This window comes from Harpia harpyja, chromosome 5 (assembly GCF_026419915.1).
Source record: "Harpia harpyja isolate bHarHar1 chromosome 5, bHarHar1 primary haplotype, whole genome shotgun sequence".
Classification (NCBI taxonomy): domain Eukaryota; kingdom Metazoa; phylum Chordata; class Aves; order Accipitriformes; family Accipitridae; genus Harpia; species Harpia harpyja.
The window spans coordinates 36,189,905-36,213,314 of NC_068944.1; the positions used below are offsets into that span (position 1 = coordinate 36,189,905).

Consider the following 23,410-nt stretch of genomic DNA (forward strand, 5'->3'; position numbering starts at 1 on the left):
CGTTTATTGGTTTTCATTTCTGAAGTGCGTAAGGCATATTTATCTTCTAAGGGTGTCAGAAGAAAGCAAGACCATTTAATTGTTTAATTTATCACTATTAAACAAGTTACTTGACTTTTATAGCACTGATGTTATCAATATCATTAGTCTAATTACCATGTTAATCCACTGTAAGAATTAGGAGTATTTAATGCAGTTTTCTTACCTTAATAAACTAAATTAAGACAAGAGGTTAGGTACACCTACATAGAGTGACTTAGATGTTTTATACATATGCTAGTTTCTCAGTTATAAATTAGATTAACATGGAAGATTATATGGTCACCTGTCATCAGTCAAGGCTCACAAAGTTGGAGCAGACACTGCTTTGGATAATGTACAGAACCCCCTTTGTAACAGAAACAGCAAGCTAACTTCAGCTGTGGAAAAAGCAGATTACAACAACTTTTGAGAAGGATCACACTGCTCTGTTGTCAGAAAATGTGATTCTGCCAGTTATTTCTCCTCCTCAGGTCTCACAGTTATTTTTTCCCCTCTTCTTTCAATTTAATTTGTTCAGGCTATAACAATTCTTGTAATGATGAAGTTTAACCTGTTGGTAAGCGTACTTGTTTGGCAATTTATTATTTAATAATGACAATATAATTGCTTAGGAAGCTTGGTACTATAGCTGCACATTCACAGTAGTTTCAGAAAAGTGCTGCTTTAAGAGTATCTCTTTAAAATTAATTAGTGGTGTATAGTACAAATTTCTCATGATAATAAAGTATTTTAGATGCCTGCTCTTAAAAAATATAACTTGTCTCAGATTCTGTCTCTGTCTTTTAAAATTTCACACTTTCTACTCAGGTTATGGACCTACAAGCATTTTTCAAACAAATAAGTAAATTTCAGCACACTACTGTGGAATTTCAATGTCTTGAGGTTTGTCCTCAAAGATGAATCAAGCATTATGTTAAAGTCTCCCTGTCTCTCCCCTCAAGTATGGGAGAGAATGTCTATTTTAATAGTTACTGATTCTACAATACTGGATTTCCCAAGGAATGTGTATTTTACACACAAAGCACAATGGCCACACGGAAGTAAAAATTTCCCCAATAGGTATAGCACAGTGGTTATAGCAAGATACAAGCAAGACTTATAGATTCTACCATCAGGTCTCATTAATATGTTAGATTTCATAATGTGCCTTTACTGTGCCTTGTTTTCTGCCTTTTATTAAAAGCAGTATTAATTATTCAAATATAACTGCTAAGTGGTATGGAGGACATATTCTCAACTCATTTATTTCCTAGATACAAAGATAGTGACATGTCCCGTGCCTAGGTCAGCCTAATTATGAATTTCTTAAATACCTTTTCTTTTTGGACATGGCTAAACATGAGCAAGTAAAAATATTAATCCTACCTTATTTTTTCCAGAATGCCATAGAAAACTAAATGCAAATTCCTCAAATCATTGGTTTCACTAGTCCTCAAATAACATTCTGTTGCACCATAATTCTGTGTATGTATCATGATCAATGTCCACTGACTCCTTTAAGAAAATGCCTATAGCTAGCACTGAAAATACTGAGTGACACTCAAAACAAAAGTGGTTTTGCTGAACCTCACAACAGAACTGCAGGATAGCTTATTGCCTGGGGTTTAAGGCACACGGATCTCAAATAGTATCAAAATAAGTATCTCAAATAGTCAATAAACTCGGAATTCATCATATCATTATGAGCTCACTCATCATTGCTATGTTATTTCTTAGTGTTTTAGCCAGAGCAGACAGGATCAAAGATACTGTGATGGAGGGAAAAGTCAGTAATACAGGTAAAATGTGTAGCACAGACGAGTCATTAGATGATAGGGGGCTTCTGTAGTCTGTAAGGCCCTTTATTACTGCTGCTGTACTTTAAAGGAAGTTCTCTTTTAAGAAACAGTGATATTAATCAGTGGTGCAAAACGATCTTAGCACGCTTGGGAGGTGCTTAAATGTATACTATTTGAAATGGGTATCAGCTAATTTGGAACATTGGGAGTGAGGGTGTCTTCTCAATATTACTTCCTGCTATCAGCCAGCCCCCAGTGATACCATTTCCCTTAATTCCATGCCATTGATACTCAGCTTCCACTAAACCAAAGCCTAAATCCATATACTTGGTCTTGATAATTATGAAATTTAACCATGAAAAGAGTATTGGTATCTCAGGATATAATGCCAACACTGCAATGCAAGCATATGTTGATAATCCTTCAGTGGATTCCAAACAAGCTGTTACATCTGCATAACCCATCACACCTTTGCAGAGATACAGATCCTTTCTTAAAGATGTCTCTTTCAGCAGAGCTAATTTGCTTTGAGAGACCCTAATGCCTGAAGTGATGAGTTTGTAATTTCAGAGCTAGCTTGCTGAGAGCCTGCATGGCTGTCATTATGCAACACTGCACTGGGCAGAGCTAATATATCCTAAGTAAACAGAAAGCCATATTTAATACAATTTAATACAATATTTCAAAACTGTGTTTGAAAAGTGATCTACGTTCATGCAAATTTGCTTTTGTCATATGGCATATGCAGAGCAAAAGATCTGAATGCAACCTGACATTTCTTGATTTTTGCATGCCCAACATAGCAAACTCGATATTTACCTGAGGTAATTTTGTGAAATATGTATTTCTATATTCATTGGCATGGTATTATTTAGAATTTTGGTTACTGAAATGCATTTTGCTTAAGAATCTTGAGTCTAAGTAATTCAGTGAGTCTTTTTATCTTTTGATAGCTAGGAAATGGAAGGTGTCAGTCCTCACCAGTGATATGCCATCTGCAGGAACAAGCTCAAAGGTTTATATTACATTGTATGGGGATCACAGCAGTTCAGGGCCTATTTTTCTTGATGGAGAGAAGGGGAAATTATTTCAGAGAGGCAATGAAGACATCTTCACAGTAAGTAATATATATTCATTGTGTTGCCCTCTTGTATCCTGGCAGATTGCATGACATTTCAAAATCCATGTGATGGAAAGACAGTTTTTTTGAATGGTACACATATCTGGAAACAAGAAACAGGACTTCAATATAGAACTAAATAGTATCCTTTCCCACTCACCTATCCAAAGCTGATTTGATCCAACATATTTCTTGTCTGTTTAAGAAGAACTACTCGTTAATTTACATAGTGCCCAAGAAAATACTGAGAAATATAGGACAAGAGATACTTGTTTAGTTCTTAAATTTGAAATGGGGCTACAATATTAAAAATGAAATGAGGAAGTGGAGAATTAAGATATGGCGTAAATTTTTAACTTTGTTAAATACCTGCTGCTTTATTTAAATAATGGCAATTTTTCTACCTGTAATAAAGTCTGTCTAGCTGAAGCTGCTTCTGCTTCCAGTTACACAAGCAAATTTCTCCCCAATCAGTCTTGTGGCATGGTGATTTAAGTGAGCCAGAATAGGTGTCTTATCAAAAGCTGCATAGCTTGAGTATATATCTGGGATTGTCAGTGAGTGTCTGTAGCAGGTGCCAGCTATAGGGCCATATAACAAACAGGTGCTTCCATTGTTAGTAGCCAGCATAGCAAGTCGCCTTCTGAGAAAAGATATTTAATGGCAACATTGATGAAGAGCTCACCTTTTTCACAACAGCCTCGTAGCTGCTTGGGATGTAGGAAATGCAATCCTTAGCCCTCTTCAACCTCATGGAGTTTCTCAGAAGAATCCAGCACCTCTGATAGTAGTATGCCATTTTCCATCTGTGATATCAAAAAACCCCAGCTATAAGATTGAAAGGAGTAGGTAAAATAAGTAACTGGGTACCTGACAGATAAAAATACCTTCTTCACAATAGATGTTGTTGGCTTTGTTTCCTGCTTCCATTATTGCAATTAATTTCACCTCCAATGACTTTTAAATGCAAAATATGGAAGCAGTCCCTGGATTGGGACCTAGGATTCCCCTTTTAGGTGAGTATCCATAGCACTGAATGCAATTAAGGAGTGCCTACTCTGAAATGTATAGAAAGAGAAAAGCCTCTCTGCTTGTGCTCTATGCTAGATCTCAGTTAACTCTGGTCTGTCCTTGCTGCTCTGTCTCTTTATTGTTTACAACACTGAGTTAGGGGAAGTTCATGGTACAGGGAACTCAGTTCACACCCACCTCTACACTGTAACTGAAAACATGAAAATCGAATTCTACAGAAAACAACAGAAGGGCAGCAAATCCAGCCTACATAATAAGAAAAAAAATGACACAGCAAGGAGGGAAGACACTCATGGTGTGTTTCCAGTTCCTTGAAGATAAGCTTTCTATTTCTACACTTAAGTTCACAACTAGTTGTTTGAGTAACCTTCACGCAAAGTTATTCCCTCAGCACCTTGTTATCTGTACTGGACACACTCATCCAGCCTGCCCAAGAGCTAATCTTTCAAATACAGCTTTTAAATTTGATTTAATTGAAATGATTTGTAAAAAAGAAACATCAAAGCTGAATACAATTGTTTCCAAAATTGCAAGGCATACCCTCCTGGAGGTACTCCAGGTATGTGGGAGGTGAAACTCAGAGGTATGTGGGAGGTGATTGGGAGACAGAAATCATTTTGTAGCAGGGACGAAAGGTGAGATGCTAAACTGAGCCAGGTTTTAGGGTCAAGACACTTTTGGTTTTTAGTCATGCATACAGTCTGTATTCGTCTCCCACTGAGGCCAATATTCAGTGGGGAGCAAAATAGCTACAGCAGCATCCTGAAGCCATTTAAATGGGGTTGGCAGGCCAACAGGTTTTTTGAGGGTTGTCCTTTAAAAGAGCCAAGCTTCTAATGATTGTCTGGAGCAAAACATTTTGGAATCACTTATTTAAGTATCAGAATATTTAATTCCTCTAAACAAAAATGTCACCTGGCAGTTACTAAACGAATTTCTGTTGCATGTCTTTTCCTTTTAACAAATGTTCTGTGTTTCATCAGTTGTGTTTCTTTTACAGGTTAATACTGGGAACATAGGACATCTCTACAAAATACGCATAGGACATACGAATGCAGGAAACTCCCCTGCCTGGCACTGTGAAGAGGTAAAAGCAGTGAGAAAGAATTTTATCTTTCCAAAAGGGTATCAGCTATCACTATGACAGTAGAGTCGAAATATGAGTCAGAAAAAATCTCTGGGATAAGTATATTAGCCTCATCAAATGCTTGCAGCTTCATTTAGGAGATTATTTATGAAGAAGTGTTTTTGTGTGGAATTAAAGGCAGCTTATGATGGTATGTCTTGGCTGTTTGCAGTTTAGTGAGAGCTGTACATTGTTTCTTTAAAAATGTATGGCTGGGCAGCAAGAAAGACTGCTTAAGCTGGCTGCTGTAGTTTGAGTCTTCTACAGCCTTTGTATGGTACAGTGTCTAGAGTTTGCCAAAACCCAGAAAGTCATTGAGCTCACTCTAGCCAAGGCCTCCTCAAATCTACAGCTGACACTGAGTCCTTTTGCACAGCACCAGAGCTACATTGCAAATGTTTCTAGTTCTGTGTCTCTGAGGAGAAAAAGACACTAACAGGTTCTTTTCCCTCTTTATTTAAAAAAGGTCTTGATGCAGATAAAGCAAAGATAATAAAGCAAAGAGAATCAGCTAGTTCAAGCCTCAGTCATGAAGCATAATATATAGGTTTGCAAAGTATATAGGTTTCTGGACTGGGAATGAAAGGATCTGGCTTTTATGCTTAACATCGGTGATGTGCTATGTGTGCCAATGATACGCAATGCATGCCTGAAACACTTCCCTCTGTGCCAGAGTTTCTTATCCTTCAGTTAAGAGACAGCAGTTTATGAAGGGCTTTAGAAGCTACTGGTAAACTCATTGTTAGAATCGTACTTCAGGGTAAATCTAGATCTATCTAATGCAAAGTGTCCACTGAAGTTAAATATTCACTGATCAATGTTCAAACTCTGTGGCTATTTGATGCTTTAACTAGTTGTTTTCATCTGGGACTGAGACTCAGAAAGAAGACTAAGTAAGGTCTGGGCAGTGTTAACTGAAATTTAGGCAAGATCCTGTGAGTTCATACCTCTAGCCAATGCATGTCTACATTGAAATATTGTGTCACTGATAGTATCACTCCATCTAGGAGGTTTCAAGCTAGAATTATAGGGATTATATCTATTTCAATTCAGGTGAGGATTGCCTGATTATAAAGCCTAGGTATTTGTTTTCCAGCTGTGCTGTGTTTTGGGGAATGCTGGAGTCAGAATATCATTTAAGATCCTTATTTCTTCTGTTCCTTGCTATTTTTCTTTTCATAAATGTGTGTGTGGAAGCAGTGAAAGGGTGGAAAATACCTCATAGCTTTGTCCTGTAAGACAGAGGGACAGGTTACCAGCAATTTCTAAAGTGTATCTAAGTTAAGAAACTAGAAGAAAACAGTGGGTTTTCTCTTATAGAAAAGGTTCATTTGTATGCTCAATCTCGGTATTAGAAGTTTTGGTTGTGATAAAATCTGACTCAACAAATGCACCTTTGTGAGTCTGTTGTACAGCACCCTCTGTGAATAGAGGCTGCACTGCCTGCTTTGTATAATACACACCCATTTAAATTGAGAGCTTAAAGAAGTCTGACAAAAAAGGGAAAGAAAAAATGAGACGTTATTATTCCCCTTCTCACTTCCCAGGTAGGATATATTTAATGAAATCAACAGTAAAATTTTAAAAGAAGGATTAAATGCTTCAGTGTGTTCCATTGATTCTTGGCTTACAAATTTTGTTTTTTCTCCTTACCAATTCTGAGTTGATCAGGCACAGTTTTTAGGCAGTGATTCATCAGCCAGGGTTAGGTCATTCGCTCTTTGCAACTTTGGGCACAAAGTCAAAGAAAAGAAATACATTCAACCAAACACACTCTATAAACAACCTAGCGTTTTGTGTTGCAAGGAGCCAAAGGAGTATAGCCACTGATTTCTAGACTTCATAGAAGAGAAACAACCTACAGAGAGTTGGTCCGACACTTATTATCATTGCTCCTTGGGGAACCTATATTTTTCTGGAAGATCTGAAATGAAGAGAGGGTGCTTTACAACTGCAGAGCTATTCTGGTAGTTAGGCATGCTAGTCCTCCATCAATATCCCACGATTTCTGTGGCTGTGTCTGTACTGAGATGGTATCGGGCCTGCAAATGACCACAAGGTGTTGCTTCGCTAACTCAAAGTTCCCTTTTCAAGATCCCTCAGTAGAAGATGTTGACAGGCCAAGATGTGCCAGGTTTTTCAGATAAGATAAATCTCTTTCTTTAAAGTTTAGTATTCAAGCAGTAAAAGTGATAAAAGTGTTTCCAGTATTTCTGAATTTGTTCAATATTCTAATTAAGGAGATGATTAGATTCTGCAAAGCACAGAGCAGGATTGAAATTACAGGTAAAAGTGTCTTTGCTTCTGTTAGTCCAAAATCTAGTGTGGCTAGTAGTATAAATTAGCATAATTAGGGACTATTCTAATATACAGCAGCCTCTGAGGTGCTTACTAAAGAATACTTTGAAGTACAAAATAACTAGAGCTCCTTCCCGTCTTCAGCTGGTGTGCATATGGTCCTTTTTCTGCTATATGCTAGAAGTTGGGCATGGAAGAAAATTGTGTGGGGCAGACTGGTGTTGGGGCTAGCACTTTCATAGTTTATTTATGTCACAAGCAGTGCTGAAGAATCAAAACCTGTTCTTTTCTTTAATTCCTGTTCTGATATAAGAAAATAAGGTAAAGGAATATAGCTGCAAGTATTGCCAAACTTCCCAGTGAGAACTTCTGCCTTTGGTAAGCCATGCCACCTAGTGCCAGCCCACGTGGATATACCAGCTGGAACAACATGGCTATATTTTGTGGGATTGCACCTGAGCTGATAAACCCTGTTTCTTGGCTGCACTTGAGTTACTCTGCCCTGCACTTTCGAATCCGAGTGAAAAGTTGGATTGAGGGCAGTTGTGTCCGGGAAGCAGACATGCCCCAAAACCATGGTTTTGTGATCGTGCCACAGAGCTCCACCTGCACAGATTTCAACAGCATCCCACACACTTCATGTTCTGTTTGATCTGGACTGAGATCAGCAACTTAAATTGCAATTCTTGGTGCTGTTTAGGTGCAGTTGCTGAACCTGTTCTCAGGGGAGCAGTTTTCTTTCCCTGCACATCGATGGCTGGCCTGGGACTGGGCTGATGGGGAAATATCTATGGAGCTTCCTGTTTTACAGCAGGGTCAGCCTATTCTTCCAGGTAAGCACAATACCACATCAGCTAAGTCAGGCCACAGACTGATGCTGAGAGAGGTGAGTTCATTGTTTTTCATCAGGCTCTCTATTACTTTTTGGCTGCTACAACACTTTTTCTGTGTTGTTCTCCTGTGGTTACTGGGCATGCTCAGGTAAAAGGTTAAGAATTTCTGCAAAGGAGATGGGGGAGTCTTTAATGCTTTGAATTTCACAGGTCCTTCAAAAAGACTCCTTCTTTGGTAAGATTTTCAGCATTTGTGTTTGCTTTAAAATACAGGCAATAGTAAAGACACCTCACATATGTGTAACTACCATGAAGCCATCCTACATAAGTCAGACGACAAACTCCATTTTCAATAACTGAGGATTATAGCTCCAGTATGATTGTTGTAGCTGCTGTTTTAGTTTCTTTCTTGTAAGTGGCTGAGACAGGCTTCCAGCATACTTTCAATTTCTGGGTGTGGAACAAAACTTTAACAATATTTCAGAAGGCTATAAATCTTAAAGCTCTGTTACACACATAAAGATTGTATTGTAAATTTAAAGGTGAATGATGCCAAACAGTACAAAAATTATTGGGTGTTGCTGATGTTATACTGTTTTAATGTCCTGCTCTACCACGCCAATTCCTGTCACCCATGCTGGTTTTTGTTGTTATATAGTCTCTCTGCTTCAGCAATGGGAAGGGGTTGGAAAGTCTGTGCTTGCAATTCCCTTCTCTCCAAATGGCATTGTTCTTTTCTGGCCTAAGGAAAGTACGAGGGCATAGCAAGATCCTAAGAGAGATGTGGGTGAGGGAGCAAGAATGCTGGGGCAGATTCCCATCCTGTAGGCTGTGATGACAGAGGGGGAAAAGTCATAACACCACCAGTATTACTTATGCTGAGCTTTCACTAGAGTAAGATCCACCTGGGACAGATTCCATGCTTCCCTTCCCTTCCACTCCTCTCCCCTCCCCTCCCCCCCAAATTATATCAACTGCAGAGGACAAGATTAATGGGATGAGAGAAACTTCAGTTCAAAGTTTTCTAAAAACTACAGAACCCCTTTTTCAGAATGTTTAATACTATAGCAATGCTTGGTGTTATGCTTATGGTACTTTTGTTGATCTTGTAAAATTGAAATGGTAACAGGAATTTCAATGGTAACAGCTGTTGAGGGTGCAGGCTAGTGGAAGAAGATATAAACGAAATTGAGGGGCAGAAGTCCAGAACATGGCCCATGGATGTGGGGAAACATACCATGGGACAGTCACTCTCCTTGTAATAAAGAGCTGGGTGGCCTGGAGCTATATTTATGCCTATCTATGATGACTAAGCACTGAGATTAAGCGCCTGAAAAAGAAGAGCAGAAAAACAGGTTTGTGCCTCATTAATATGTCTTTAAGAGAAAAAGAATAGCAGGAGAGATTTCCTCCAGTGATGTAGTTAGCAGCTGTAAATGGCTCATAAAATGCTCGAGAGAGAGGCTGGCCAGCCCTAACCACAGTGACTTTTGATCTTGAGTGGTTATAATCTTCATACCCTTGAGGACATGAAAAGCCTCAGAGGCAGTCAGCCTGCTTCCTCATAGGCTTAGTCTCTTTGGTCAGAAGACTTTAATGTTACTAGAGTAGGGGGACATACAAGCACAGTGGTATAAAACCCAAACAATCCCCCTCCCTTTAAATAAACGTTATTTAATGATCATTAAACATGTTAGATTGAATATGCTCCAATCTCCTACTTGCTGTATTTGTTCTTCCCCAGATGTTCTCTTGCATAATATTCTGGGACACTGACCTTACCCACCTTCTAATTTCCAGGCTTTTCTTTCTGAGTAGGTTGTTTCCTTGTTTCTGAGATAAAGATACAATGCAAGATTTTTATTATTAGGTAATCTTGGTGCATTGTAAAGTACAACGGCATACTTAAACTATCCTCTCAATCTGCATTTTGTAGTTAACAATTTCTCCCTCACACAAGAGAGGAAGAAAAGAACTTCAGTGCATTTCTGCCAGCCTCAGTATAAGAGGGGTCATGCTGAAGGCTTTGGAGAAGGCAGTTTCATCTCTAACTTAGTAATTGAAAGACAGGCTCTGTGTCTTTTTGCCAATATTATATTTCTGCATGAGACAGTGAAAAGAGAACACAGAACAGTGAAGAGGTCTGCATTCAATCTGAAACAGAGATGATGAGAGGCACTTTAAAAACAATTTCTGAATAAAATGAGGCTGAAACACTTTCTGATTTAACAGCCTTTCTTATTCAAAGCAAAAATGTCTGAATTAAACTGTTAAGAAGTATTACATAAAGACTTTGTGACTCTAATGCTCAGGGACTGAATACCATTTGTTTGACTTTTTATCCTCGACCACCCTAATTTTATCCCCTTCTGCTCATGTTTTATGATGTAATCTTTAATTATGTAATGATGAACCACTTGCTGGGGATAAATCAGAGTTACACAGTGTTTGGTGGCTCGTGGACCTTTGCTTTTCTTTCGACTGGCTTTTCGGTATCACTTGCAGAAACTGGAAAGTAGATAATGAAGGAGGCAATGGTAGGAACAGAGAGGATTGTTGTGGTCTTAGAGATGGGATTGTTGGTCTGGAGAAGTGAATTCTCTGCCTCTGCCATGGTCTGTTCATGAGGTACCTGTTCATTTGGGTGCTGTAAAGAAAAAATTTGGCGAAGTAAATAGATCAGGAGGTGATATGGTAAATGATGTGGGTAAAATACAGTATTAATTAACAGTTCCTAAATGAAAACTATTTTGAGTATTGAGACAGGTGTACTCTGAGAAAAAAATAGTACATGACTGTGCTGCTAACTAAAGATTGTCAAAAGCTTCTGTGCCTTAAATGTGGCTGGCTTTTGTCCAAATAATAATAGCTGATCTGAAAAAAGATAGGTGTTTTACCTCCTTGTTCTATCTCTCATATTCATAAGCATAAGGGAAAGAATTAAATTTTGTAAATAATCTTAACCCTTACACTTTCTAATTTCAGAATGATGTGTTTACAGATGTAATGTTCTACACTTGTAGACAAAACTAGATGTAAAGAATACAGCTCCTTCTCTTAATCTCTGTTCTGCACACTTTTCCATGGAATATCTGAAGGAAAGAATCATAGAATAGCTGAAGTTGGAAGGGACCCATAAGGATCATGAAGTTCAACCCCCTGCTCCTTGCAGGACTACCTAAAACTAAACCATGTGACTAAGGGCATTGTCCAGACACTCCTTGAACTCTGACAGGCTTGGTGCCATGACCACTTCCCTGGGGAGCCTGTTCCAGTGACCGACCACCCTCTCAGTGCAGAACCTTTTCCTAATGTCCAGTCTGAACTTCCTCTGATGCAGCTTCATTCCATTAAGAGAGTCACTGTTTCCTAGGATAAAAGCTGTAAGCATTGTAAATACTCATAAATACTTATTATAAAGCTGGGATGATCCCTAGGCTTATGAGAGGTAGAGAGAAGTGTAAAAAATTGTGAAAATTGCTTGAATTTTTAAGTTGGCTATTTTAAGCCTCTATGCTGGATTTATTAATAGCATATATCTACAGTACAATACTTCAGCGGAGTTTAGAGTTACCCAGTCATCATCTCAAAATGAGTTAGCTCTGATGCTAGAAACAAACTAGCACTAGCATTCTGTGTGGGCATATTAAAATAACCTGTGCAGAGTGCTTACTGTTTTAGCTAGATTGTTACCATTACCCAAACCGAATTCTTTAAAGACAGCTTGTATAGTAACCTGCACACAAATGCCATGTAAATAAATGTGAGATAATCATAAAAAAAATAATCATCAAGGGAAAAGTTGTAAACACTGAACGGCCACTTAGTGCAATTGCAGATATGTACTGATCATGAATAAATTTTCACTGGTTATTAAAAGAAGGTGTTTGTCCATCAGAAGAGTGAGATGTGGGAGCGACCTCCTTCAGAGGATTACAGTCAAGCTTCATAACATGTTTCAAGTGGAAACTGAAAATTGAATGGTGATAATGTTGATGTTGTTCTGGACCCAATGGTACAGAAACTCTTTTCTACTTGCAAGACAGAGAAGCACAAGGAAACCTATATTTGGAAGAAAAGCTTGTATGCCAGAAAATGAGGTTTTCTCTCCCCCTTTCATTCTCTCCGTACCTCACTTGGTCTAACAAAATATTGTTACTGTATGTTGGCAAAAATTTTGTTGTTCCCATGTTTCTAATGAAGATTATAATGGAATGCTTTTATCTTAATTCTGATTTTATGGGGTTCCTACATCTGCATTTTAATGACCACCATTTTCTATTGATACATGTTTTTATGTATCATAGTCTTTATCCCAGTTTCATTGGATTTTCACTCAAATTTAATTTTATTTGCATTATCCATTTCTGTTAAATAATCAGTTTATTGAATTTGAGTCCTAGTTTTTTCCTCCCAAATTTACAGCCTTTAAAGAATTTCCATATGTAATGTAATAGAGGAATTCTATACTATCCTATTGCATGAATCAGTAAAATAATAAAACAATGCAACTTTCTGGGTTCTGAGGTCCTAGAAAACTAAAACAATGGTGCTAGATTTTTGCTTGTTTGGTTAACCAGTGCATTCAAAATATTAATGGCTCCTGTTGCTTGTTATAGTTTTGATCTCACCACTTACAGTAAGGCTAATCTTGGATTTATGTTATTTACCTTTCAGCTTTATGCTGGTTTCAGGTGATGCTGTAGGACAAAGACATACTATTGTGTATTTAAAGTTCAATTCTGTTTGCATTCCCCATAGTGACAGTCTGGGATGAAAAACATAAGTGTAACACCAAAGAAAGTTTGTACATTATTTTACTTAATAGTGAATAGGATTTTTAAGGTTCCATACTCTAACTGTCCTTGACACAGCTGTATTTGGACTCTACAGGCACATTCACAGCTAGATGTTATTGTAACTATAATAGTGTTTGTGATATGAAAGATTGTCATCTTTTATTGTCAGTGACTGTCTATGAAGTGCATGTGACAACAGGAGAATTGTGGAATGCTGGAACTGAGGCTGATGTCTATATTTCTGTCTATGGAGAAAGAGGTGATACAGGATCAAGACAGCTGCTCAGATCACAGAAACCCAAGAAATTTTTAAAAGGACAAGTGAGTGAGATGGGACGTTTTCTGATATGTTTGGCTGGCTTTTCTCTCTCAGGTGGGTGGTTATCCCAGGCAAGGTACAGTTAGAAAAGAGATAATTACTGCATTCCAGTGTTTCCCCAAAATTCCATAATGAAGCCAAAAATACTTTCTAAAGGTATACCAGTGCTTTTGGAAGACTGAATTTTCATTTATAAAATAGGTAAGCTGTGTACATTTTTTTGACTCTTCTAAAAATTTGATTTAATAAGTGAAGAGAAAATGAAACTTCACATTTTATGTCAGCATTTTTAATGTTGAAATCTGCTGTAATTTGTAATTGTTTAGCCAATTAAGCTTTTGGAAGGTTTCTCTTTTCTGACTCTGATCCCATTCATTTGAATGGAACTACTCCCATTAGCAAAGTGATCAGGCTTACTTATTTCTTCTACTTCAGGAAACCTGTCCTTCTTGGTTTGTTCTCTCCTTATCATTAGCTGGTATTTCAAAGGATGATCTTGACAGAAGAGTTCTGTGGGTTTATGGGTCTTTGGGATTCCAGGGCTGAAGAATGCTCTGCTTTTTAGATTTTACTGAAATTTTGTTGATTGATTACAGACTGACATCTTTGCTGTTGAAGCTGTGCACCTTGGACATTTGTACAAGATTGTTATAGGACACAATGGTCTTGGATCAGGTCAGAAATGTCTCTATATAGTCACTGAATACTGCCTGCAAAGTTATTAACCTTTTCTTTGAAATACAATACATATTTCTAAAACTGAATATATGAAAACATTTTAGAAGTGAAAGACAAAGACTTCTAAGAAAACTGTTCAAGTGACATTTACCTTATTTATCATCACAAATTTCAAATATTTTGTGTTCACTTTCACTATACTCTCAACCATTGTGTTAAGGACACCATCTGCTACTGTTCTGTCATTTTTTACTAATCCCTATGGAAAAACTGTGAAGAAGGGGAGTGTCTGCATGATAAGACTTTGAATTATAGGTAAAATGGGCTATTATAATTTTAGGTTGATTAGCATTATCAGTTACACTGTAAAGATGCAGTTGGAAATTTTGGCTACACTGTCTTGTCATTAGACACCCAATTAATGGTGAAACTCAAATTGCTTGCAGTCACAAGGCCTGTTTTTCAAACTTAAGCCTAAATATTGTAAAACATAGCAACTTATTTTGAGCCATGATAAGCTGCTATCTAATCTTTTTGATATTTTGAGTGGCAAAACAAATACATTTAGGTTAGCTATTAGGAAAAATTTTTTTACTGAGAGGGTTGTCAAACATTGGAATGGGCTGCCCAGGGAAGTGGTTGAGTCACCATCCCTGGATATATTCAAAAAGCGAGTGGACAGGGTACTCCAGGGCATGGTTTAGGGGGCATGGTTAATGGTTGGACTCGATGATCTTGAAGGTCTTTTCCAACCGAAATGATTCTATGATTCTATGATTCTATGATTTCATAGTTAAATGAAGGAGGGATGTGCAGCACTCAGGGCTATGACAGCCAGGGAGGGACCTAGTGATTTGCAGGCCCATAAGCAAGCTCTACAGTACCTGGAGCAGGTACTGTCTTCTCTCCAGCCATCAAGGTAGCCGGGACTCTAGCAACCTGCCAGTGGAGCTGCAGATTTTGCAGTTCCAGCAGAAGAGAGAAAGCCATAGGAAGTCAGACTTCATTAAAACTGCCTCTCTTGAAGTAACTTTTTAAAAAATTTATTTATTCTAAGGAAACGGCTGGTTTCTGGACAAAGTTGTAATCAAGGATCCTGTAACAGATTTGGATTATACTTTTCTTTGTCACAGGTTGGTGGTCTTTCATTTGGCTTAGATTTTTAATAGATTTGTGATTACTCATAGTTTTTCTTCTGAAATATCAAGGAAAATATTTATTTCCTAAAAAGTGAGCTGAAATAGTCTGATTCTTTTTACAGTGCTCTGAATTGTCCCTGCCCCAAATCTCTGGTGCATCTGAGCTAATGAAAAAGCAATAAAAAGTTCTGCCTAGGAACTTTCCATTCTTGCACCTTGTGAACTATTCCAGACGTGCTTTTTTGACACATTTCCCATATCCAACGCCTTGGATCTGACACCAGCAGGTCCATCCATTCTCCCATGTCATGTGATGCAAGGCTTTTCAGAAGAGTGGGTTGCTGTCTCTCTAGCAGACTGATTCTACTTTACTGAAGTTAGTACGGAGATAAACTTGGGGTTCAGTGAGCTCAGGTTCAGACTTTAAGATCCTGTGAAAAGGCTATCACAAACGCAGCTACCTGACCACAACTCTTTCTCATTTGCCTTGCAGCCTGTCACTGAGCTGCAACATAATTCAAAGCAATCCTAACTTCCCTGCCTTTTCCCTTGCAGATGTTGCTGCTCTGAATCTTCTGTTCTATAGCTCGTTTCTAATTTTATCTATGCCTGATTAATTCTCAACACCTTACGGAAAAATTATAATTGATAAAGATCAGCGCAAATATTAGGAATGGTAAAGTCCAGTCACGTATGAATCTAGCTGCAGCTTGCCAGTGGCCCCTCAATTCTATTTTCTCCTCTCACTTCTGTGAGTGAATAAATAACTGCCTGAGACAGCTCGGAGTGAGCAATGTGCACAGTGAAACTGATTTATGTGTGAGTAAGGGCTTTCTGCCTATCAGATACAGCACCTCATCTTTGCCTGACCTAATTTTGATTCTGTATTCTAGATGAGATGAACTGCTATGAAGAGATCTATAATGCTAGCTAGCTTCATACATAATTTAGGGAGAGTTCAAATCCATTTCAGGCAGAAAAATACAGGGTATGTGCTAGTTACTGTTAGAGTCCTACACCATACTTGCTGATCTTGCTCCCACAGTGTGTGAATCCTTTTGACTCAAATGGAGTTAGACTTAACTTATGTAAGTAGATGTGAAGCAGGTCCAATGGCATTGTAAAAGTATAGTTCAGACATGGTAGAAGTGTTGCCAGTGTTGGATTTGCCTCCCTGTATGGGGATTTTCAGGGCATGGAACAATTTGCATCCTGCTGTAGCCTTCTTGCAGACAGTAAGAGCAAACATCACAACCACTGCACCTTTTGTTATTGATCTGGGATCAATATGAGTTCTCTGATTTGTAATAATTGGCTTAGGCCCTTGTACCTCAGTCCAGGAAAGCATTTATTTATAAGTTTCATCAAGAACGAACAAACCAACCCATTTTTGCCAAAGTCAATCTCTTTTCACTAAAGCTGGATTTTTGTATTGCTGTTTGTCAGCCTTGAGACTTTATTAAATAGAACAGGAAGTATCAGTATGCAAGTGCCATGTATACAGTATTGTGGGAGTTGCCAGTCAAGGTTATATTACTGAAATGGGTTCTGGTTTTTAGGTGGCTGGACCAGGGGCAGGATGACGGCAATATTGCTAGAGAACTGACTGTGACAGATGCCAGCACGTTTCCAGGAAGTAAGTGAAAATTGGTGGCGAGGAGAACCCAGCCTCACTGCAATGGCATCAAGTGGAATGAGAATGCTCTGTAAATTAATTACATGTTTTTTATCTGTACAGGACAAGAGCTAGAACTCAGGAGAGAAAAAACTGTAAGAATGTACCTTTCAATTTTTATTTAAACCATTCAAATTATGCTTTGAGTGAAATCAGGTCAGTTGTTCTCATGTATGTCAAATTCCTGTGTATCATCTTCTCATAAGTCTTTTCTGCTTGTTGTTTACAAAACCAGTGGGCTACCGAAAAGTGGAAATTTCAGAAAGGCAATACGCTTCAGTTTTACAACAGGCTCACCCATGGCTTCATTTGCCTCAGTCCAGATACCAGAGTTGATGCTCTTGGTGACAAGAAAAACAAATATGGTAAAGTATTTTTCATGTGGATGTTTGCATAAAAGATACAAGAAAGGAGGACTTTATAGTTCACTGTGATCTCATACAGTGATTCCTGTAATGAATAGGAGTAGATAATTATAATAAACATTTTCCTTACTTAATATATTTACAGGTACTAATGGCTATAAGAACTCAGAAATTATATGCTTGGTTTATGTATTAAGCACAAGAAAAAAGGCTCATATGGTATCTTGTCACTGGCTTTCCCTTACCAAATAGAAACTTGTAATCTGCAGTTTAGTGCTCTCATGGAACTGCCATGGCAAGGACAGCTACAGCCTTTTGTAACTAGATCCATCTAAGCTAACAAGTTCAAATTTCCAGGTAAAGGTCATTAATAGGGATTATATAGATATGTGTGTGTGTGTATATATTTATAAAAATTCATTTTGTTCTACCCTTGTCATTGATTTTAATGGCACTCTTCCAGTTCCTCCTCTATATCAGCTTCCATCCTACCGTGTTACTAAGACTTAATTATAATAGATATCCTATTAGGCACACATATTTTCATTACCTTTGCAGTGATGGAGCTACTCAGCCTTTCTGACATCTTCCCAGGGACCTTACGCACATCTTTTTGGAAGTGATAGAACAGAATCTTTCAGGACACACCAAAGAGTGTATGGAGAGCAGTGCAATCAATACTCCTTAGCATGGGCTATAAAAGCACCTCAGAAAAACTGCACCAGAAAACTCAAATGTATATTACGGGAGATCAGTAATATTACAAACATTGAAAGTGGGTGTTAACTATGTTGTACTGAAGCTCTTATTAGTTAGCAGTTTTGGTGCTTGTGTTCAAAGTATTTGGTGATTCAAACACTGAATAACTCAAATGTCTTATCTATGGCTTTAGGATTTGCAAGTGTCTTAAATGCCTGAAAGCAGTTGTACAACCTGGTATTGTCCTTCCTCCAAGGAGATCCATTTAGGATCACAAACTGTGAATTACTTGGTGACAGACCAAACTACCTGCTTGTAGGAATTTGGTCTCTAATCTTTGCTGACGCAGTAAGCACGTCTTTGCTGCTCTTTAATGCTGTGTCTTCAATTGGTGGATTGTATCTGATTTGATTTAGACAAATCAGATCATTTAGACATCACAGAGTTCATAATCTTCTAACGTGCAGAATTCAAGTTCACACTGCAGACTGTTTCCCGACTTTCATCTAGATGCACTTTCCTTTCTATAAATTAATCCATTTCTAATGGTATTTTTCAGACATAAATGTGACATTTTTATTGCATTCTGTACCTTTTTGGTACATTTTTACCTGCTAGATGTAAAATTCATGAGTGTTATCTCCACAATTTTAAATGAATAATGTGTATAATTGTGCAAGTACCAAATCTGATGCACAACTACTAAATATCAGTAGAGATGATAAATATAACTAAATATATTAGAAAGAAATATCAAAACAAAATTGGTATAAACTGGCTGTTCATTAATTTAGATTTGAAGTCAGAAAAAATAAGTAGTGTGATCTGCAACCCCCCAAGGATTTAGTAATACTTAGGAATTAAACTGGTAATCAAAAAGAGCTTGATTTTTCTGAACAATATGATAAAGTTGCCCTGATATCAGAGGAACAGAGTTAGTGACACAGGAATAACCATGTATTCTCTTCTTATCGTTCTGAGTACAAAATGAACACAAGTACAAAATGAACACAGACACCTATCATGCAACTCTTCTGCCTTTAGAACAACATCTTTCTCCCTTATCTTCTTTCAGATTTGTTTGTTTTACTTATACGTGCAGTAATTTACAAAGCGTCTAGATTAGTCATGTGCAACAGAAGTCTACAAGTGCTGGCTTGGGAATGTTGTTTAAATTTTCATTTTGGGGGCCCTGCTTCCTTGTGTGTGCTTTGGAATAAAATCCTCTGACATAAATTATCCACCTATCTTTCCTAATAGAAAACTCTGCATTTCAGATACTGGTAGAACTGTTTATTTGTCTTCAGCATATCTAAAGCAATATAATTCAAATGCCTTCAAAGTGCTGATGGCATATTATATCATATGATGATTGGTTTAGGGTTTTTTAATTTCTTAGGAAGCTTTATCTCTATCTGAAAGCAGAGGCCCATTGTGACAGTTATGTGTCTTCTCGATCTTGCCCCACGGACTGGAAGCCCCATCTGTATTTTATGATTTCCGGCATCATCCTGATGGGCACAATGATCCTGGGCTGTATAATTCTCATGGTCCCAATGACACCCTGAAAATCTTATGTTATGGACACCACAGGAGTCCTCCAGAGACAGCTGCATCTTACAAATAGGCAATGTAATGTACTGGTAGAACAGTTGTTTAAAAAATCAGCTGTTGCTGCTGGGAAAAATAGAAATGGCACTACTTTAGCTTTTATCAGTATTTTGTAGCTATAAGAGGTAATTGTTCAGAAAATTGGCCAGATTTAAAATTTTAGAAGCCATGAACTATGCTGCAAGATTTGCTTTACAAATTCTAATATGGATACAGAGAAAATGGATTCTCTTTTCCTACCCGACCGCTTTATGTTCCCTACATCATCTGTTATTTATCATGTAAATTCATTGCTATAGCCCAGTTCATTAAGCTGGAGTCCTCAGCTCCTTATTATGGATTTTTTAAAAATATATATGCTGATAGAAAGAAATTTGTTCCTTATCATTAGCTCTCAGAGTTTTTCTCCTCAAGGCAGTGAAATAGACAGTAGTCTCTAGATGCCCTTTCCTGAAGGAATGTGAGGATTCATTGATCAGAGAGGTCAAACTGTTAAGTTAAACACTTAATTAATTCTTTTCCCTTGAAAATGATAAATCATCGATTGTAATTAAATGCAAATATGAATTAATATTCTTTCATACTTCTAACATTTTTTTCATTTAACTCTTAGGTCTTTTTGATGTAAATGTCAAGAGGAGAAATATATGTATATTCAGCAGTCATCAGATGCCACGTCTTGCTCTTGCTCTTGTCAATGGCCATGTAATTGGAAAGGTAGGAAATGTTGTTACTGAATTCTGCTTCATAATTACATGTCATTGTTTGATTAAAAATAAAGCTGGTTTTAATCTAATAGATAATTGTGCTTCCAGTCAGATAAGGAGTCAAGAATTGCAAAACTGAACCCAGGAAATTGCCAATGAGTGGGCAAATTTAGACGTAGGGCTTTGTTTTTTCATAGTTTACTTTTACTCTTTGGTAGGATTTTTTTAATAGACTAAATGATTTGATGCAGGAATTCTAGGCCATTCCAAGCTGTAATTTATATCGGCTTGCCACATGTTGACAAGGTACTTGGAATCCCCTAATATCGCCTCTTTTTTGGATAAATATAAATTCTAAGGATTGATTTTAAATGCCCATTTTTCCTTTGTGTCTTTTTCTAAGTAACATGCCTGTCATAAGCCAACTGATACATTCCAGATTTGTTTTGATTAATTTTGATTTGTTTCATCCCATCTTCAAAGTCTTACTATTGCCTTTCTTTCTCAGCACTTGCAGTATAGAAGTAGGCAAATGGAGTTGTAGAGGTTAGTTCTTTCTGATGAAACTTTTCTACTGATGAGGGAAGAAGCTGTTTCCCTTTCACTTTTTCGACTTCTTCCCCTTATTTATCCAGTGGATAATTTCATAGTCAAAGGTGGTGCCATTCCTCTTTTATATGATGTGCATTGACCTTAGTGGGAATAGTGTATTCTCAGTAGAGTTAGCTTTCTCAGTGGTGATAGCGTCAGGCTGCCAGGCAAACTGTCAGACCTTCTTGCAGGACTTTCTAGTGTTCATGTTCATTAGTGTGATTCTGATACAAAGAACCCCTTGCAGTCTGTCACATTGCAGTATATCTTACTACAGAGAGGTTATTATCTGGGTACTTAAATTTGGACTTTCTCTTTTCTGCTTTCCTACTGACACGCTTTATGATTTTGAGCAACCTATGGAAAATCTGGTTCTCAATTTTCTTCTTTTTAGTTACACAAGATGTTCCTTTTTCCAGGGAATGTGAAAAATGTTATCATTTAAAACTTTCTGAGGTCCTTGGAATGAAGATAGGTAAATGTAAACCAAAAAGGCAATACAAAAATTGCAATTGACCTTACGATACACAATTATACTTTGAGGACATGCTGGCTCACTTGTTTCACAACCACTTCTAAAATCCATACAATTTTTCCTTTACTTTTGAAGGTATATTGAAACTGATAGACAATTTTTTTGAGTATGAAGCTTTTTCTTCAGAGGTTAATGCCTTGGAAATGAAAATTTTCTCTAGAAATATTGATTCTCTGAAGTCTTAAAAATGCCGAAAACATGTTAAATTATGTAAGCCAGAAGTCTTTTAAATTATTGGTCTGATTATTAAAATTTTACATTTATTAGAATCCTAGTTTTATTTAAATATGAGAATGATAATGGAGTTGATAAAGTATTTGAATATGTATTTTGTATATTGTGTCTTCTATACAATGGGATCATGGAGTCTGCAAAACTAAACAGGCAAGCGTGGATAGCGTGTTGCTTTACCCTTTCATGTAAAACTTCTGAATCCTTAAGTGTTTTCTCTGAGAACAGGGTAAATGAATGAGGACAAACACAGGGGCAAAAGAAGGAGGGCTGGTGGTGGAGAATTACTGTAGTTCATTTCCTGACTATGTCAGGTTTGTACTACTTTGCCATGTTTGTAGGCTGTGACTCTAACTCTCTCCATTTGAGGCACCCAGGTATCTTTCATGTTATCCTCAGATCTGTGTCATCTTGAGATGAACTGTTTCTGTGCTTTGAAATTCCACGGAATCCACAATTTTAGGACTTAAGTGTTAGGACTGCAAATCTGAAAAATATAAAGATGTTTTCATACTAGACTGGTAGCATTGTGGGAACGCGAACAATATGGAAACTATATTGTGATACTCTCTATTTTGGATTTCACCATATAGTTCATATAATTTCTTATTCCCACTTTGACTATGCTAGAGCAAAGACAAGACGTGCTGTGAGCTCTGTGTTCACCTTCAACCAAATGGTTGTGCCATTCTCGAGTCGGCCAGGAACCCAGGTCACACTGTTATGTTCAATCTTCAAGGACAAGTAGCTGATGAAACAACAGGATATGCTGGACTTTCCAAAGAATTTGTTGTGCATGTCAAGGTAAGGTGAGCAGAGGGAACTTTAGAAGACTCTTCTAAAATTTACTGTTACAAAGTCGATTGTAGCTAATTGAATGTCAAAGGATTGCGAGCTGAAGAGGGATCCTCTCCCACCAGGTGGAGCGAAACCACAGTTTAACAGGTGGGCGGCACTGGAGACTTGTTCTCCTTTACCACTCTCCTGGGGCGAGCGATGCTGATGCTGCCCCCGGTACGTGCAAATAGGGTGGGCTGTTACCCAGAAACGATGTGCCTCTAAACTTTTTAGTAATCCTTCCAAAAGTTGGAAGGTAGGTACGTACAGGAGAGCTGCCTGGGAAATTACTTAATGTGAAAAGAGAACAAGCCCCTTAACTTGCCACACTCCTTGCGCTCTGGATGTTGTGCCGCGTGCTGCTGAACAATAAAAAGCAGGGAAGCTGTGGACTAGGGAAGGATTTCCACTGTCCAGGTTAGTGTCTGCACAGAAAGCAGCAAATATTCAAAGGCTGGAGGTATACTTGAATTACTTGGGACTTACTAATTTACATTTTATACATGGAAATGCATTAATAAGTGCTTAAAATAAATTGGTATGAACAACACAAATGGCAAAGTTTAATAAGGAGAAAAGCTGGGCTATTCACAAAGGATTTCTTGTCTCTGATCTGAAGGGTGTGTTTCACCATGGTGCCATCATTCTGCTCAACACAAGTCTCTGCCAGGCTCTGTCTCTTAGAGCTGATGGGACCTGCAGCGGAGCAGGTCAGCAGCAGCAGGAATCCTACTGGAAGGTGCATAAAATTGGCTCTGGAGTCTGCATGTTTGAAAGTGTGAGAAACCCAAGAATGTATCTGAAGATCAAAGATGATCAGTGTAATGGAACAGTAAGCAGTTCTTGTTTGTATTTCTTTCCGCAGATAGTTTGAGTAAATTGTCAGTGATAACAGAGATTTTTTTTCTTTTACTTGTTTGGATAAAAATGGGATAAAACATTGTTGACAGTTAAAATTTTTCAGATCTTTTCCTCCACTTGCCGAAGGAAAGATA

General features: G+C 37.8%; 1 protein-coding gene across 1 annotated transcript in view; it reads left to right on the plus strand.

The window, feature by feature from the left end:
• The window catches only part of RP1 (RP1 axonemal microtubule associated), a 117,939-nt gene that overhangs the window by 19,192 nt on the left and 75,337 nt on the right, over positions 1-23,410 (plus strand). Inside the window, exons 5-16 of the mRNA XM_052788298.1 lie at positions 2,778-2,937; positions 4,973-5,059; positions 8,097-8,229; positions 13,198-13,349; positions 13,944-14,022; positions 15,083-15,158; positions 16,724-16,800; positions 16,903-16,934; positions 17,075-17,204; positions 20,128-20,243; positions 22,221-22,382; positions 23,035-23,247. Of these exons, the coding sequence (XP_052644258.1) occupies positions 2,778-2,937; positions 4,973-5,059; positions 8,097-8,229; positions 13,198-13,349; positions 13,944-14,022; positions 15,083-15,158; positions 16,724-16,800; positions 16,903-16,934; positions 17,075-17,204; positions 20,128-20,243; positions 22,221-22,382; positions 23,035-23,247 (1,417 nt within the window). The remainder of the gene's footprint in view (positions 1-2,777; positions 2,938-4,972; positions 5,060-8,096; positions 8,230-13,197; positions 13,350-13,943; positions 14,023-15,082; positions 15,159-16,723; positions 16,801-16,902; positions 16,935-17,074; positions 17,205-20,127; positions 20,244-22,220; positions 22,383-23,034; positions 23,248-23,410) is intronic.